A 19,494-nucleotide genomic window follows, 5' to 3' on the forward strand; every position below is an offset into this window, starting at 1 on the left:
ACTCTTGGCTAGCCTTGTAAGGGCCCTATAAAAAGATTTGCATTATCATGCATTATCTGAAAAATATCAAGTCTGAAACTCAGCAGTCTATCATTATTGAGTGACTTCAATCCTCAATGGACTTCTTAAAAAACACACAAATTTACCAAACAAAATTAAGCAAAGATATGGACATTCATTGAAATTCCATACCCCATATGGCTTAAAAAAAACTAACACTTAAAGGCTAAACTCATCTACGGTTTGCTATATATGTTTCAGCACTTTAAGTCAACATTCTCCTAACACAGAGTTTTATTAAAACTAGTCCATGCCTATCCCCTCCACCACCATCAGTGAACAAATATACCTTTACAATTGCACTAATTATAAAGAACAAACTTGAGCAACTAGACTTCTTTCCCACCACCCAAAACCTGGCATCATGAGAAAAACAGAGTCATGGATTAAAAATGATACCCCCAATCTAAATAATTATTTCCCAGGTTATAACTGTGTATACAATATATACAAAACAGCCAAATGTTTTTGTGCAGTTCATTTTACTTCACAACTATCAAAAGATTGACGGACAAAACACCATCTGATGACACAACCGGGTCTGATGGCCTTTACTCTTGGTTTATCTCCTTCTGAAAGGATCATAAACCTCTCCAAATTTTTTACAAACACCATACCCCCAAGTTAGAAACTAGCCTTAATACAACCAACTCTCAAAAATAACAAAAAATCACTCTGCACAAATGTGTTCTAGACAAATCTCAATACTATCAGCCCTAGGAAAAATATCTGAAAAGATTGTTTACTCACAAATTTGTGATTACCTGCAAAGCCAGAGTGCACACCCAAAATCACAATGACTTCTAGTCAGGAAGAAGCACAGTAACAGCTTTACACAAACTTACTAATGATTTCATACACAATACTTACAAAAACAACCATATTGGTTTAGTTTCTATTGACCTAAGTACTTAAATTTGGTGGACCTTTTAACTCATTAACTGAAGCAAAATAAGTAGTCAAGTCCCCTGTGGTTCAAAAAACTTCCTATCAAGCAATATAAATTTCTCCTAATGTCTAGTCTAAAAAGCAGTTCCACAAACATCATCATCTCCCCCATACAATTTACCTTGTTCTTAAACGCACGCTCAGTTAACCTTCTTAATCTACCCACTACCTTGTATATGGATGACATTTGCTAAAAATCTAATTCCTCTATAGCTGGGGGAAGAACCTCCAACAACCTTCCAAAATGAATCTCAACACTGCACACCACAAATGCAAATCTAGATTTGTCATCTCAGCCCCAGAAACAGAGAACCACTGCAAGGCAAACCAGCTTCTAGTATCATACACAGTAAAACTACATCTTAACTCCCAAATCTTTAATTTACTTAATCCAGACGCTTTCATTCTTGGAAAATCATCTATGACAGCGTAAATTAAAATTATCTTGGATAACCTGCATCCTCAAAAGCCAAAACACTGTAAAAACTACAACTTCTTTGTATCTGGTCTTCAATCCAAGAAATCCATACCTGCACACTTTACTTTCTACTATACATTCCAAATCAACCTTAAAAAATTCCTACTCTGGGATAAACCTACAAATGCTAAAATAAAAATATTATGTCACTTGAGACAATGAATCCAAACTTTAACTACTGCACTCTACATCCCCTCTCGCATTAACAGCCCTTCATATTCCTTAGAAGTTACTTTGTTTGTTTTTAAAGGCAGACTTTTTAGCCTCTTCCAACTTTATAAGTATTTTAAGTAACTTTATACTTAATGTTACCTGGTTGTACAGCTACTTAAGCTGGAGTCGTGTGCACACCTATACTTCTATACCATCACATTTATCTAAAATCCTGCTTGTATATACCTAGAACTGCTTACATAGAATTATTTGCATATGGTTCTGTTGTATTATTTTTCTGCTTTGGTGTGTACCTAGGGCTCATCCTGAAAATGTTAAATAAAATGCTTATGAACTGGACCCAAAGGTCCATTTTTTTCAACTAAAACTTCGTTGAAGAATAAAAGAATAGTTGACATACAAGTTATACAATAGAAACAATACAATACACCTAAATAATTACAATCCACTAGAAATTCAAACAAAAATAAACATTACAAGTAAATGTTCAAAAGTTATCACACCCAATTAAATGGGCGAAATACATCATCCCTCCTCCAAAAAACTGAGGAGTATTCAACAGCTGCAAACACTTAAAAAGGCTATACACTGTGTGATTAACTCCTGTAAAATAAATATTATTACAATACACATTAGGATAACAGAAACTCAAGAAAGCCAACAACTACTGAATAAAAACAAGGAAATAAAACACTTACCATGTACAGAAGAAAGGGTAGGATAAGAAGAAACAGCCAAACGTAAAGGTGGAAGCAGTTGGAGAAGGTGCTCTGATGGGGATCAAAAAACCACCCTCCAGTGAGGGAGGCCCAAACCCCCTGCCGGAGAATTTGCAACACCTGGGATCCCATGTCTTAAATCCAAGAAAAGGTGATCGCCGGATGATTAACCTTTACGTCAAGGAGCGCTGATGCAGCTCATCCTGTTTCTATCCATAGATACCACGACATCCTGACATTAAAACCAGGCTGACGCGAAAACATGTATATTAATAATAAATAATCCACCAGTGAATGCAAAAGTGAAGTCCGGAATCCAGGAAAAACGGCGTAACGTACTGTTAGTACTCCACAGATGCGCAGTAGCAAGCCCCGCCCACGCCCACTACCTGACCACGCCCTAGAGTGACGTAATGTATGCGTAATCCATATTCATGACCGTGTTGTCTTTACGCAATAATAAACGTAATGAATATTCATAATGTATGAATACAGGTTGCTGGACTTAGTAGTGTCTGTGTGTGTAATTAATGATGGGTATTGATACAAATGCCGGTATCTTTGATAAAGGGTTATTCAGGAGCTGCAGATGCGGGATGCCAGCTCGTTAGTAGTTACTAAGTTTCACGTACTAAAGGAGGATGAGATGGCTATTCAGGGCCAAGAAATTAGGTATAGCTTTCAACCTTCTGTCTCCAAAGTAAGGAACACACTATCTCTAATAATTTGGAGCAAATGGGCCAAGTTTGAAATGCTTGTTAATAACCTTAACTAGAAAGGTCATAGAATGTTTAAAATATACAATTTTACATATAAAACGTTCTTTTGATAATTTAATATCATTCAGTTCTTTAAAAAAAAAAAACTAATACTGAATGTGTGACAGACCATTTCAATGTGGAACTTTGAAGAACACGAATTTTGAAACTCCCAAAAATGAGGAACGTTTCTCGTAATGCGGTACACTTGGAAATGGAATACATGGAATGAGGTCCCCATATTACCAATCTGTTTTGAATTGGAATTGCATGGTATATCACCAATAATTATTTTATTCTATTTATTATTTTTTATTTTATTTACATTTGTTTACCAGGAAATTCCGACTAGACGCAAGTCCTTTTTCAGCGGATGCCGGGGGTGAAAAGATCCACATCATGTACATGATAGATACAAAGTTGCAGCAATAGTAAACAACATTATAGGTTGTTGGCTTTAATACAGTAACAAGATAATGATCATCAACAGTATATACAGAAAATGTTGCAAGTTAAGATAGTTTCTTGTCATTTATAATATTAGTAACAAAGTTGTCAGACAAAATGTTAAAGTATGTAAAGACAACTAGCTATTTCTGACTGTGGTAGTATAGTTGAGTTAAGAGTTTAGGTGGGGGTGTTAGTCTGGATTAGAACAAGGACAAAGCCCATACAAATTAAAGTGGAATTTGAGTGCAGTCTTGAAAAGGCTACTGGAAGGTAGAATAGTTATAGAGGGTGGAAGATTGTTCCAAAGTTTAGATATGGTACATGAAAATATGGCTTCTTCTGCTGAGGTTTTGGGTTTGATAACAGTGAGTTGATTTTTGTTGCTTGATCTTAGGGGCCTAGTGGGGTGATAGGGTTGGAGAAGGGTTTGAAGGTAAGGGATGTTAAGGGGGTGGTTAGGTTTATGAGCGAGGGTGAGTTGATTTAAAGTGAAGGAGTTGTGGGAGTTCTAGCCAGTTTAGTTCTTTAAGGGAGATACAATGATGGCATCGGTAGGAGGTTCCAGTGGCAAATTTAACAAGTTTGTTGTAACAAGCATCCAGCTTGTGTAGGTCTGTCTGTCTAAGGTTTGTAAGTATGGGGGATGCATAGAGTAGGGTGGAGATTAGCTGGGAATTGGCTATGGAGATTCTTGCCGCCTTGGTTAGGAATTGGCGGCTTCGATATAATGCACCAAGTTTCTTGTGAACCTTTTTTTATTGTGAAAGATATGTGGGTGCCAAATCTAAGTTTGTTGTCTGTTTCCACAGCAAGTCATTTGTGTTCTGATGGAGAGATGATGGTATTGTCTTTGGCAAGAATGTTGAAATGGGGGTGTTTTGGGTGGCTTTGGAAGGTTGGAACAGGAGAAGTTTTGTCTTACTTGGGTTGAGTAGGAGCTGAGCATTGGATAGCCAGCTTTCTACTGAAGAGAAAGATTCCTGTGTGATTTGTTGTAGTTCTGGTAGAGTGGGGGCACAGCAGATGAGAGTAGAGTTGTCTGTGTACTGTATAAGAGATGCTTGTGTGGTGGCAGTATGTAGGTTGTTAGTGAAAAGTGAGAATAGCAGAGGGCCAAGGATAGACCCTTGGGGAACTCCGAGAGTAACTGGGAGGCGAGGTGATGTGTTATTGTCCCAGATTACTGATTGCTGGCATCCGTGTAGATAGCTGTGGAACCAGTTGCAGGCTGGTTGTAAGAAGGAGAGGTTGGGGAGAGTAGTAGCTCATGAGATACCATGTCAAAGGCCTTTGAGAGATCTAGAAATATGACAGTAGAGAAGAGGTCATTGTTTTTGTGATGAAGTCTAGTGTTGGTGAAGAAGAGCAGAGCGGAGGTAGTGCTGTGATATGGCCTGAAACCATGTTGGGTTTTGGTGAGGAGATTATTAGCTAGGAGGTAGTTGTAGACCTGGGTGTTGATACATTTTTTCATGTATCTTGGAGAGAGGGGAGAGGATAGCAATGGGGTGGTAATTGGAGAGGTCAGTGGAGGGGAATGATGTGGGATATTTTCCATATCGAGGGAACATGGCCTTCTGTTATGGAACGGTTGATTAGAATTGAAATTGGGTAGGCTAGTGTATCAGATGCAATTTTCAAGTATTCAGAGAGGAGGTTGTCATCTGCGAGTTTGGTGGGTTTAAGTTTTGACAATAGTCTTTTTATGTTGGAGGTAGGTACTGTGGTGAAAAAGAAAAGAGGAGTGGGGGGTTTAGGGTTAGGAGTTGGGGGGCTGTTGTAGGGAAGTGTTGTTTGTTTAGAGATGTTATAGTTTCAATGAAGTGTTTGTTGAAGGATTCAGCAGTACTGCTGGAGTAGGGGGGAATGGATGGCTGGGGGGTGTCAACCTTCCCTGGGTGGAGGATATTGTTAATAGTAGACCAGAATTGCTTAGGGTTGTGGTTGGAAGAGTTTAGGGTGGATTTATAGTAGAGGGATTTGTCTACTTTTATATGCTTTTTGGGTTTATTGTGCAGTTCAAGGAATGATTGCCTATCTGAGTTATTTTTTTGTTAGTCGCCAGGCCTTATCTCTGGATTTCATTAGGGTTCTGGTGGTCTTTTGTAACTATGGGGCACACCTGGATATGACTTTGGCATTTCTTACAGGAGCATGGGTGTTTAGGATGGAGAGGAAGGTACTGTTGAAGTGGACAGCCTCATCTAGGTTGAGGTATTTTAGTGGTGACCAGTTAATTTTTTGCAGGGAGGAGATGAAGGAGTTGGGGTCAAAGTTGGACTTGTTCAGTATTTGCCTGTGGATAATGGGCTTCAGACTGTTTGTGTGGTGCTGAATTAGGAAAGTAGGGGAGTGATCACTAAGACTGTCAGGTAAGCAGCCTGCTAGGTATGAGTGAGGGGCTTTGTTGACTACGATCCAGTCAAGTAATGTATGATTGTTAGGGTTTTTTGTTGATTTGGGTAGGGGATTGAATGAGTTGAGTGAACCCATGGAGATTAAGATGAATGGTTGGGAGAGTGTTATTACAGGATAGCCAGCTGATGTTTAAGTCACCGAGAATGATGGTTTCCTGGGGTAGAGAGAGAGTAGCCCAGCTCAGGAGATTTTCTAGGGGTGTGATATTTTGCCCTGGTGGGAAATAGCATCCTATGATATTGATTGTTTTGTTTGGGTTTAGTTTGAGATTGGCATAAAAGATTTCTTTATTGTTGTGGTGAGAGGCAGATGAGTTCAGGAGTTGAATATTGAGGTGATGTTTAAATATCAATGCTACACCACCTCCTTTTTTGGACAATCTGTCTATGTGAAGGATGTTGTATTCAGGTGGAAGTATTTCCTCACTTCTGATGTGAGGTTTGAGCCAGGTTTCCATTAGGCATAACTGAAAGCATAGCTCTCAATGAATCAAAGCCAAATGTAGGAATAAACAGGGACAATAGAGACACTGGGACTTATTTCTTTGGTTTTAATCCTATTTCTCCATATACCATTTGGGCAGTGATGGTGCCAGCTTCTTTAATGCATTCGTCTTTCTACAAATGCATTGGTTCTTGCCTAAAACAGTGCATGTTGCTTGACAAGGTCCCGGCTATGTGTGTTGATTCTGGCTACAATGTTATGCACTGCTTTGGCAAGGACTGCCCAACCACTTCTTGCACAAGATATCTTACTCTGACTTCTGTTGGATGGGGTACCTACTATTGTGCCATGAGAAACCACAACATTGCCATTCCCCCAAAGAGGTGAGCAGTTGTTGGCCACATCAGTCCCATCCCTTCAGCAGGTCCACCAGGATGTGGAGGTCCCTGATCTGAACACAAGTCATCCGAGTTGAATTCAGGGTTGCACCTTTTTACTCCACAGAACCACTGCTCAGCTTACTTGGTTCAGAAATATTACAGAATTTATCCAAGCAACTGCATTCATAAAACTTTTTGCATCTTTGCACTTTAGCTGAGAAATAAATTAAATGCTTAAATGAGCAAGATTTTTTTCATGTTTAGCTCAATTTTTTTCTGCAAAGCAAGCATCTTTCTTTCTCTTTAGGTCTGATCACAATGTGATGATGGCCATCTGGGTCTGTGATGCAAGGGATAGAGCCCTGACTGTGACCTGGGCTACCAGGGATCAGCTAGTGGCCTCAGTACTGAATGAGGGAGATGAATGAAGGGGCGTGGCTTTCTTTCCTCTCTCTGCAGGGAAAGGAGGAGATTGCATATATTTGGAGTCATACAGGGCAGTGCAATCTCCCTGTTGGAAATAGACCACCACGTATGATATAGAAGGAGGGATGGGGCTGCTTTGCAGACAGCTCAGTGTACATCCTCACACAGCATGCCTGGTGTATGTGTGGTAGTGAGGGGGAGATAATGAAAAAGCTTGAACCACCACTAATGGCTGCCTGGATGACTACCCTTCGAGGTTGGGAACAAATGTGCTGACAGAATTAAGGAAAGTCTGATGGTCAGCAGGCCATGTGGGCAAAGTAATAAAAATAAAAAAACATGAGTATAGCACTCCTGCAGTCATTTTACATTTTACTAGAATGTTCTGAATCTTCTGGGGACTTGCAGGAAGGCAGAACACCCATGTGAAAACACTTATGTATGCATTTATACAAAGTTTCACTTTTCATTTTTCTATAAGATTTTGTACTCCATATTCTTGTGGGTGAGCCATGTTTTGTATGGTAATGGGCAGATTGAGTGATAGTGGGCAGTGTTGCTATACATCACTTGTCAAAGAGCAAATCCAATAAAACCTGTCAAGTAAACTGAAAATGGGCAGTACAGCAAAATTCTAACCTTGAACTTTTTGCAGTGTCCAGGTTATCAGGGAGAAATGAAGATATCTGAATTACCTGTTGTAAATGGAAGTAGTGATGCTAGAGTAATATAGGTTCATAGGTAAGTACTTGGCTAGCTGCCCTTGCAGGCCATTATAAGCCTAGCCAGTTTCCCTTTTGGTGTTAGAATTAATCTATCCCATTTGGTTAGAGATTGGCCTTACCTACCATGGTCGATAAAACTACCATGGTCAATAATTCTATATTACACCTATTAGGGATAACAATATTACTGCAACAGTAATATTTTATACCAGTAACAGTATCTAAACTAAAAGATATTGGCATTCAACCCCCAGGTTGGTGCTACATTTTTCAGTTCTATGGTAACCCAGCAATGTAGAGTAACTGAGTACAAGCTGTGTCTTCTTGCTTCAAGACCAACCATTAGTGCTTTGTTTTTTCTTTTTCTTTCTGGCCAATTACCAGCCAGCTTTAACTCTTTCTCTGCCACTTGTTAAGTGTATTAGTCCTATACAATGTACCCTTTGAAAAGGATATGCAGCAATAGGTTATACCCATCTAACAGCGAGCCCTTAGGACATCCTGTCACGTAGTCATACCCAAATAAAGCATGTACACTTTAGATAATGTCAAAGACATGAGCCATTCTGCTGCTAAGGCAGGGCCTGGGAAACTCCTTGTATGACAAGCAGATGGACGAGGTTAGTGGGGCTAAGTTATGGCAGGATAAAATTGAAATTCCATGCCAAGACTTGACAGCAGCCCTCACCACAAATTCTCACCTCTACTTCCTATCAGTGACTCAGAAAAATGAGAGGATATTGAGTCACCACCTCCTTAAAAAGAGGAGATCCTTAACAGAGTTGTGGGGTGCCAGAGCCAGTGATTTGGAGGAATGAACAGCACAGACAAGTTGGAACAAAACAGTTCTGTGTCCTAAGACAGATAAAATGTACCTTAGAAGTACACCAGAAAAAGACTACTTTTGAGAGACAAACATTATTTTTTCCCCTCCCTGCTGCTTGCCGATCATCCTCCTCCTCATGATCAATCAGCCTATGTTGTGGGTTGGCATAATGGTTAAGGTGTTTACCTCATAGACACAAGGTACAGAATTTGATTCTTACCGTTGGGTTGCAAAATATTGCTAGTCTTAAAATGGCCCATAAAGGCAGGTAGCCTAGTACTAACTTATGAATCTATGTGTTCCCCCTCACCAAGACAATGGTTGACTGGGATGGCCATCATTTAAGCAGCCATCATCAGGAGTCATTTAAGGTTTTACCTAAGCACTATATCTCATGTGCATGCTCTACTTAATGAGGGAAGGGGGTGTACAACAAACTGACACCGCTGGTCATACTCCTATTCCATGAGGAGTACTACCAGCTGGCAGCTTTGCCCTCACATTCTTAAGCACAGATGGTGTTTCCTTAGTCTCAAAAGGAAAAAATCTCCCTCTGCTCCCCACTCATGTGCTCACCAAGTGCTTTCCCCATCCCTCCCCATCCACCCCCAGGAGAAGTGGAGGGAGGCATGCCTGTTCACTCCTTTCCCTCCCTGTCTAATCAAACCCAGGTAACCAGGGTTGCAGTCAGAGCTCCATTGCTCTTCACCACAGAGCCAAGCTGATAGATAGAATTTATTGTGTTAGTCTTGGAGCTGAGATAAGATTCAAAATGGGAACCATATTAATTGTTTAAGTCTCACATACCCCTTTATGTGACCAATATCAGCTCTTGTTCAGTAACATCAAACATTGCACCTCTGAGTAGTGTACAGTGTTTTTTATACTTTGAAATAAACCTAATCTGGAAAAGCCTGTCAAAGGTAATTGTATGTGTCACAGGGCAGATAATTGAACAGAAATGTTTACTTTGCCTTGGTAGTAAGCTCCATTCATTGGGTTGTTTTGTGAGATGTTACATATTTCCAACAAATACTGGTAGACATCTGTGAATTTTCAGATTCCTTTCAGAATCCACTTTGTAGGGGCTGGTAAATTTAGTGTGCTCCATTTCTAAAACTGAGTGCCAACCCTTAACATTTACACTTGTAGAGAATCTGGTCTTGTAAACACTGACTGCAGTACAAGTAGTACTTTTACACCATTTTTGAAACTGCTACATGCTTAATGTTGTGCTGCCACTTGAAAAACATTGAGTTGATCATTTTCCACCCACACTAATAGTTCCTGTAAAGGTTTAAAAAAAAACATTGGCCAGGATGCCATTTCAAAATGCAGTATATCTCCTTTAATAGAAGAACATGATTAGAGTGGTTGCCTATACAGACTATTAAATTAATTTTATATAGTCACTTACAGACTAGTCTCCAGATTTAATGAAACTTCACTAGAATGTTTCTCAATGGAGTTTTAAAACACTGTGCTGTGTCCTTATGGTTCAACCTGTTTGTATGAAGGATCACCTATTCACATATAAGTTGACTTTGGAATGAAAGATGAAATCAGATCATCCAGCAAAAAGCCATACAGATGCAAGGAGGATGTGCAGAGAGCGAATGAACACAGAAAATATATGTTACGTCACATTAATGAGGCAGTAGGTAGTTAACATGAGGTTTGGGGTGCTGATGTTGGATTGGAGAACACGCAGGGTTAGGAGGTGGACTGGCTGGACCATGCAGCAGTGGGACCCATTATGTCAGACCAGAACAGCATTACTAATATCATGAAATGACTCCTCTGCTGCTTCTGGAAGTTCATCAGGGAATATAAAAACACTGAAGTTGGAGGTTACTCTGGAAGGAGGATTTTTAGTAGCAGATATGGCTTGTTGTCCTACCATGTTGACTTAATAGGCGGGATATGCTTGAGGTGAGCTTGATAGCCAGTAATCTAACAACTCAAGTTGATATCTATGGTAGTCCTCTCAAGAGGAGGGGATTTTATGTTTCATTTGGCATCACTAGCAATCGTGAAGTTTATGGATGATCATCTCCATAGATCAAGGAAGGGTCCTGAGATGACTCAGTAATGTCTTGAACCAATGGATCCATCCAGTGAGCCAGCATGTATTTCCATGTGATAGAAATAGCTGCAAATTGAAATTTTATTTCTTTTCCTTCCTGTTTTCAGTATCAAAAGAAAGGCATTCTCTGTTCATAGCAGACCAGCACTCTATGGCTGTTATGATGCTAAAAACAGCATTTGGTTTGTGTACAGATGCAGATGCCCTATCAAAGAGAGCTCTGATGGGATGAGTGGGATGCACAGAGGACAGTGAGGCAGATGCAGATATTGGTGCTGTTAGAAAGCAAGTGGTAACAGAGTCCTAAGACTCACTCATTCAGAACCACAACATCCATCTACATGCACTGCAAGCCACATTCAGTAATAGATCTGAGGTGCTGCAAAGTTGGCTGAAGGATAGGAAGACCTCATGGGTAGACATATCCCTTCTTGCAAGAGACTTGAGTTTTGTTTTGTTTTTTTACAGTTTTTCAATCCTCCATCCCCTTGTGGGACTTTGGGGGGGGGGGGGGGGCATTGACCAGTCACAACATTTGTTTGTTGGCAGGATATTCAAATATTTCCAGCAGCTTGCATGTATTCCATCCTTAGTGACATGGCATGTTTTGCATACTTTGGAAAACTCAAAGGGTAAGTGCAGGTCATTTGCTGACAGAACTAAAGGGATAGCTATACGTTATGCTAAGACATACAAACCGAAATGGTCAAGGTACAAGAGTTGATATTTGTAAGCAAATAATACTTTATTTCTTTTGAACACATTTGCTACTTAGAGAAAACTAGAGATAGTTCAGACATATGGTTATGCTGGTGATAAAAGACAAATGAAAAAAAGGGTAATTACAGAACCTTATTATTCCTATAAAGAGAGTTAAAGCATATTCCCTGAACAGAGTGCATTGCAAGTCTTAACATTTCAATAACAAGAACTATCCTCAAGGAATGCTTTGCCAGTGGTGGAGATGGATAAAGCCCTGACTGTAAGAGGTGTCAGTATGGGGATTTGAAATGCACTCATAGAAAACTCTGCAATAAAAAGTTGGTTAATGGCCAGTGTTAACACACAGAAACTTGCATAAAGTTTAGAATTAGAAAACAGAAGTTATTTGAGGGAGAACCCTCACAACAAAATGAGTACATAAAGTGAAGTAGGAAAGAGAATGGAGAGTTCTGAACCTGTTTCTGCTGACGTCCTTTTCTAGATCTTTGCATTGTCATGGTAAAGGGCCTTGTCTATCTCAGTGAAGCTATGTACCATACTCTGTTGGGCCAACCAAGAAGGGCAGGACATTGCAGAGAAATGAAATGAAAGATGATCCACTGGAGAAGGTGATGGAAATCCACTCCAGTAGTTTTGCCAAGAGAACCCTATATATAAAACAACCGGAGTCATGTCAGAATAACACCAAGAGATGAATCCATCAGGTCTAAAGATGTCATATATAACTGTGGAAGGGTAGAGGACATATGCTAGAGGTTATGACACAGGTAGATTAAATCTGAAATGACATCCGTCTGCACATAGATGAAGGGAAAATTCAGTGGTGCAAAGAACTATACACCGCTGGAACTTGGAATGCAAGAACTATGAACTAAGGTAAATATAATCTGGTTAAGAATGAGATATAAGAATAAACAATGACATCTTGGGAACTGGTAAATTAAAATGGATGGTAATGGGTTGTTTTACATTAGGTAATCATCAGATTTTCTACTGTGGGGAAATATCTTGCAGATAAAAATGGAGTAGACCCCATAGTTAAAAGGAAGTCAAAATTATCAGTGTTTGGTTACACCCCAAAAATCATGTCAGAATGATCTTGATCAGACTACAATGCAACCCATTTAACACTACAGTGATAGAAGCTTATACTCCAAATACATATTCCAAAGAAGAGGACGTTGACCAGTTTTATGATGATTTGTAGCACCTTTTAGAAATAACACCAAAAAAGATAGTCAAAGTACAACTGGAATAACAGGCAGTTTTAATTTTGGAGTACAGAATGAAACAGGACATTAATAGAATTCTACCAAGATAATTCACTTGGCCATAGCAAATACTCTTAGCAACTAAGAGAACTGGTATCACCTTATGGGCAAAACTAAAATCAAATTAACTGTAGACTTTGTAGTCATAGGTACAAGAGTTCAGTATAGTTAGAAAAAAGAACAGGAACTGACCAGCTCAGACCATTAGGTTCCTATCACAAGGTTTAGAATTAAAGAAAGTAAACATCCAGGCCAGTCAAAAACAGGCTCAACAGCATTCCAATTAGACAAGCAGTGAAGATAAAGAACAGAGCAAAGGAATTAAACCCGATGCATGGAGCATCTGAAGAACTCTGGACAGAATTTTGTGATGCTGCAGCGGAGGAAGCAACAAAATGTATTCCAAATAGAAAGAAGATTAATAAAGCAAAGTGGCTATGCAGGCTTTAGAAGTGGCTAAGGAAAGAAGAAGAGCAAAAAGAGATGGTGACACGAAGCTATGTCAAACTGAATACAGAGTTTCAATCAGTAGCAAGACAAGATAAAGAGGCATTTTAAAATATGCAGTGCAAAGAACTGGAAGAAGACAATAAAAATGTGAAAAGACAAGATCTGTTCATGAAGATTGCTGCTATTAAGGGAAAGTTCCAGGTACCAATGGGCATGACAGAATGAAGGATCCATTTTATCCAGGAACAGATGGAATTAAGACTAGGTGGCAGGAGTACACATAAGAACTATAAGAGAAGGACTCTGACATCACTGATATATGTAAAGGTTTATTTTCTCATCTAGATCCAGACATCCTGAGTAGTGAAATTAAACTGGCCCTAGTAAGTCTTGCTAGTGACAAGTCTGCAAGAACATATGCAATTCCAGTTAAACTGTTTAAAATCCTGCAAAGTGATGCTGTTACAGGATTACTTGGAATTTGCCAGCAAATTAGGACGTCATGACAGTGGCATTGGATTGGAAAAGGTCAGTTTATATTCCAATCCCAAAATAAGGCAATACTTAAGAGTGTAAAAATTAGGATTGTCATCGGAGTGTGTGACAGACTCATTCAAATCGGGTTCCAGTGTAAATATAGGGCAGTATTCATAATATCAGCCTATGCCCCACAACAGAGTTGTGATGGAGAAGAAAATAATTAATTCAGACAGCAGTTGCAGGACCTATGAGATAAAACAGGACAACATGAGTTTTTTTTTTATAATGGGGGACTTAAATGCTTATATCATGACAGAAAGTATGGGACACAAGGACTGGCTAGGTCTTGTTTAACAGTATTTTAAAAGGAGGAGGAGTACCAACATTTTGGAAAAATACTGTGGTAACTGTTCATAGGTTCATAGGTGTGTACTAGGCTAATGGCCCTGGAGCCTTTACAAGCCTAGCCCATATGAGTACCCTGGCATCATGCCACCCAACCTTAGTTCCCAGTGTCTCTGTCGAGTAGAGCCACTGCAGTGATCCCCAGGGTGAATTTTCTATTTTCCATCCACTCATCAAAATTTCTCTTGAAGAGTGCTAGTGAGGTGCTCTGTTTGACATGTATGGGAAGTCTATTCCATAGCATGGGCAGTCTCTGGGTTATGAACCTGTCCCTCCAGCATGTTCTGTTGATTATGGTAATGAGGTTGACGTCTCTGGAACGTGTGGTATGGAGGGATTGGGATTTCTTTAGATGTAGCATTTCTAACACAGCTGGGTCAGACATGGCTTTGTAAATCAAGCAGAGATCGCTTCTAAGTGGGTGATATGCGGCGGAGAATAGTTGGAGGGTTTTGAGTCCGTCCATATAGGACAAGTGTTTAAGGCCTAGGATCCTCTTTGTGAGGTACTTTTGTGGCCTCTCTAGTTGTTGCAGGTGTCTAGTGAGGTACATGGCAAATGGGGCATTGTACTCGATGATTGGCCTTATGAGGGAAGAGTAGAGGGAGACAATGACCTCTTTCTTCCTGGATGCAAAACCCTTAGTAATGACATGTGCCACATAGAAGGACTTTCTTACCACAGTGGCAATGTGGTGGTCAAAAGAGAGGTTGCTGTCACCCTGTGTTCCCAGATCTCTTATAACGCCTTCTGTGTTCAGTGGACTACCATTAATGTGCTAATTCAGGGGAACCAGGTTTTTCCCAAGGGGGATGACGATACATTTTTTGGCATTGACTTAAGGCCATGGTTCTGACACCAGTCATTGGTCTCAGTGAGGCCTTTTTGTAGGATGTCAACATCACTTGGGGAGTTAATAATAGCTCCCAACTTGCAATCATCTGCGAACTTTGTCAGCTATAGTCCCTTCATGTTGGCTTGGACTTCAGAGGAGTAGATACCAAACAGGAGAGGACCCAGGACTGAACTCTGTGGGACTCCACTTGTGACTGGTCGGCAGTCTGACTTGGAGTCAGCTACTATCACACTGTGGGTTCTATCTGTGAGCCGGTTTGCAACCCACCTAGTGATATAGGGGTTGATGCCTAGCTTAATGAGTTTTTCTATGATTCGTGAGTAGGGAATGGTAGCAAAGGCCTTGGCCAGATCATGGTAGGTTGTATGAACCACCTTGCCTTCATCCACAGCTCTGGTGACTGACTCAAAGAAGTCAACCAAGAACAGGCATTATCTTCCCTTCACAAAACCAAACTGTGTAGGAGCCAGAGTTTGGAGATTCCCTATATCCCTGTTTATTAGGTCCATGATGATGCATTCCATAGCTTTGCATATCAGACTCATCAGGCTAATGGGGTGATAGTTCCCGGGGTCTGTAGTTGCACCTCCTTTGTGGAGAGGGATGACTGTAGCAGTGTGCCATTTGGTAGGGACAAAGCCTGAGGTGAGGCTATGATTCAACAGGGCACAGAGATGAGGTACCAGTTCACTCTGTAGTTCATGTAGAACACAGCCAGAGATATTGTCAGGTCCCATAGAAGCTGTATTCTTGGCCTTGGACAGTGCTGCTTTAACCTGTGCAGCAGTAATACTGGGTGCCTGGCAGTCTACTAGTATTGTGATTGGTCCTTTGTGGGGGGGGGGTTAAAGTTGGCACTGAATCTATTGTCCAGTATATTGGCAATATCTGTTGGCTCTGTATAGGAGGTACCATTATGCAGTAACACAGAGCAAATCTGGGTATTGCTGTGGAGATTCTTTACATAACTATAGAAGACCTTGTGGTTGTCTTTACTATCTGCTGCAATTCTGCTTTCATAGCTAGCTTTAGAGGATTTGATGAGGGATCTCAACTTTTTGTTGAGGCTGATAAGGGAGTTTTTCCAGTCTTGGGACTTCACCTTATTCCGCATAAGTTTCTTCCTTCTGTTGTAGAGTTTGTTTATGGCAGGGGACCACCAGATTGGCTTCCCTTTTTTTTTGGAGGAGAGCATCTTGGTTCTTTTGGGTATGGCGAGAGCCATGCATTTGTGTACATGTTCATACAGTGCACTGGTGTATGATTTGGCAGTCATGCAACTATTCTCCATTTGCATGGGTGCCGTGAAGTTAGCCACCTCTGTTTTTAGGAGCCCAAAGTTAGCTTTGGAGAAGTTTTTCATGGTGGTTACCTTTGGGGGGGGGGGGGTATGGATTTCCAAGGTGATTAGTTTATGTTCGGATCTAACCAGGGAGGAGTTGACTATTGGTGTAGAGCAACAGTTGTCCATGTTAGTAATGACCAGGTCAAGGATGTTGCTACCTCTAGTGGGGGTAAGAACAAGCTTGTCCAGGGCATTCAAATTAATGAATTCCAGGAAACGTTGGGCAAGTGTATTGGTACATGAGTAGTTTTCCCAGTTAATGGAGGGGTAGTTGAAGTTATGAGAGTGTTAGGTTGGACCCTAATATTCTCCAGGGTGCTTAGGAACATGGAATGTGAGTCTTAAGACATGGTTGGAGACCTATAGCAGGCTACGACCTGAATCACGGTCTTACCCAATGTTAGCTGCACCTGAAGTATCTCAGATGCGTTACGTTGAGCTACCAGTCTGGAGGTGTGCACATCCTTTATGAATATGGAAACACCACCACTTTTGGATCTTCGGTCCAAGTTCTGGGGCCGAAAGGTGTGGAATGAGTTATAGCCTGGTAGTGCAGGGGTGCTTTCTGCTGCCTTGAACCAGGTCTGTGTTACAGCACAAATGTATATGTTCTCCATTTTAAGGAGTGCTTTGAGTGAGTGCATTTTGAGATTTAGACTTCTAACGTTGAGCAGCATGACCCTCAGATTGCATTTGTTTGTAGCTGTTATGGTGATAATTTGGTCTTTGGAACACCGCCTAAAAAAGGCACTCTAGGGATGGCAAGAGCCTTGGCCAGTATCTGGAAGCCCAGGGGTGACAGATGCAGGCCATCTCTGGCAAAGTATCAAGGTCTGTCAATCCTGTCATCCCAGGCAAACAGATACTGGATCCCCTTAGAATGACACCAGAAACTTAGCCATTTGTTGAAATCAATCATTTTCTGCTTGTACTGTGGTATCATTCTGGGTGATGGTAGGATGCTGCTCAGGGCTAGGGTCATACCCACCTGGGCTACATAATCCGAGAGCTCCTCCATGTCTCTTTTCATGTAGTCCAGGGAGGTACGTCTCAGGTCATTCACACCCACATGTACAATGATAGAGTCATATTTGTACCTGTTGTTGAGGGAGCTGAGTGCATGCGTTACGTGGCAGATCCTGGTGCCTGACAGGCAGCTGACTATTACTTTCTCCTTATTCAACCTAGTGAGTGGGACATCAGTGTGCCTCACTATCGAGTCACCTGTGACTAGTGTGTTGGGCATGCTGTTTTGCCTTAGGGGTTTTGGTTGAGTGGCACACTGTTTAGGAGAGTTATTTGTCTCGTGATTAGTGTTGTGGTGGTCACATGCATTTCTGCCTTGGAGGTCTCTGCTGTTAAGGTAGATTTTTATTGCGAGCCTCCATGAAGGTGGATGTGTGGTTTATGTTTTTATGTGAAGGCAGTGCTGGTGTGTGTTCTGGAGCGCTATGTGTTCCATGCGGTGTGGTGCAAGTGTTGACCTTCTCCTCTTGACCAGCTATTCCGGTCTTGGCTGGAGAGTGCATGGCTTCCAGTCTGGATATATAAGTGCATCTCTTGCAAGTCTGAATGTTGGGAGGTAAGAGGAGAGGATTGTCAGTGTATATGAGGCAATTGCTACATTACCTCAGGATGCCCAAGTTCACCAGGTTAATAGGAGAAAGCAAAGGGAACTGACATTTAGACATGCCTGGAGGGGTGGGCATTAATAATAAGTACTGGAGATGTTTACTTGTAGAACGATTAGTGCTGGTAGCACTTTTGTTTGCTACAATAATTGCTACAAGAAGTCTGGTAAAGTGGTAAACTAATAAACTAGTAAAAGTGCAGGAGAGGAGAGGACTAGTAGATCTAAAATTGAAGAGCAGACTTGCGCACCTAATACCTAAAGATGGCAAAGACCCATCAGACACAACTTCATATAGACCCATATCAATTTTAAACCATGAATAAAAAGTATAATGAATAAAGAGGACCAGTGGAGTGAATGCTCAATGGAACAACAAGCTCAAAGATAAATAGTTAAAAACAAACACCGCTGAGCAAAACAATGGAGGATTGCAGTCTCATTTAAATCACAAGTAGCTCCTAAATCCAATAGCCAAAGATGTAAATAATCCAAGTGCAGGCGAGGTATGTAAAAAGCAGGTTTATTAATAAAAAGAGGTGAGCGCTTTCGCATGAGCTTCTTCAGACCTATACAACTAAGCTGTCTGTAAACATCAGTTTAAAAAGCCAAAATGGCGCCAAAATCAACAGATCTCAAGGACATACAGGAGAGGGGACATTAACAATTATACAGAGACCAGGGAAATCCATTGGATTATTAAGTTTAGGGCAGATATCACCCCAGGTCTCAATGGAAGGGTTCCCCATGACCTTTGCTGAAATCAAGAAGGTTATTGTCCAAAAGATGTTAAGAGGCTATGAAGAGTTTTTTACTTTGTGGCCAGTAGGGTCTTTTTGAACCTTTATATGCATAGATGCTCTGTCAATGTTTTGATAGTTATGTTATTAAAATTTCCCCCCCCCCATCTGTCACACATACTTTTGATTCATTTATTCCAATAATGGATATGAATATGAATGGCTTTGTTTTGAAATGCCGTACTGTTTTATGATGGTGTATAGGAATTTTATATATGACTTTTACATGATATTTTTAATGAGCCATGTACCTTTAAATAATGGACAGGATTTTAGCCATTTTGGTTTTAAACTGATGTTTACAGACAGCTTAGTTGTATAGGTCTGAAGAAGCTCATCTTGGCGCTCACCTCTTTTTATTAATAAACCTGCTTTTTACATACCTCGCCTGCACTTGGATTATTTACATCTTTGGCTATTGGATTTAGGAGCTACTTGTGATTTAAATGAGACTGCAATCCTCCATTGTTTTAGACCCATATCAATTTTAAACCATGAATAAAAAGTGTTTATGTCTGTACTAGCTAAAAGAATGGCAAAGATGCTGCCAAGACTGATAAATATGCATCAATATGGTTTTGTTAAGGGGAGGCAAACATTTTCCAACATTAACAGAACAACGATGATCCAGAGGGAAGCAGA

General features: G+C 40.5%; 1 protein-coding gene across 2 annotated transcripts in view; it reads right to left on the bottom strand.

Moving 5' to 3' along the window:
• The window catches only part of PCNX3 (pecanex 3), a 2,517,385-nt gene extending 2,514,659 nt beyond the window's left edge, over positions 1 to 2,726 (bottom strand). For both annotated transcript variants that reach the window (XM_044060478.1, XM_044060477.1), the window contains exon 1: positions 2,359 to 2,726. In XM_044060478.1, coding sequence (XP_043916413.1) covers positions 2,359 to 2,511 — 153 coding nt within the window. In that variant the 5' untranslated portion in view covers positions 2,512 to 2,726. The remainder of the gene's footprint in view (positions 1 to 2,358) is intronic.
• Between the last annotated feature and the right edge of the window lie 16,768 nt (positions 2,727 to 19,494).

The sequence above is a fragment of the Protopterus annectens genome, chromosome 2.part0 (assembly GCF_019279795.1).
Source record: "Protopterus annectens isolate FY-2018-M chromosome 2.part0, PAN1.0, whole genome shotgun sequence".
Lineage (NCBI taxonomy): Eukaryota > Metazoa > Chordata > Ceratodontiformes > Protopteridae > Protopterus > Protopterus annectens.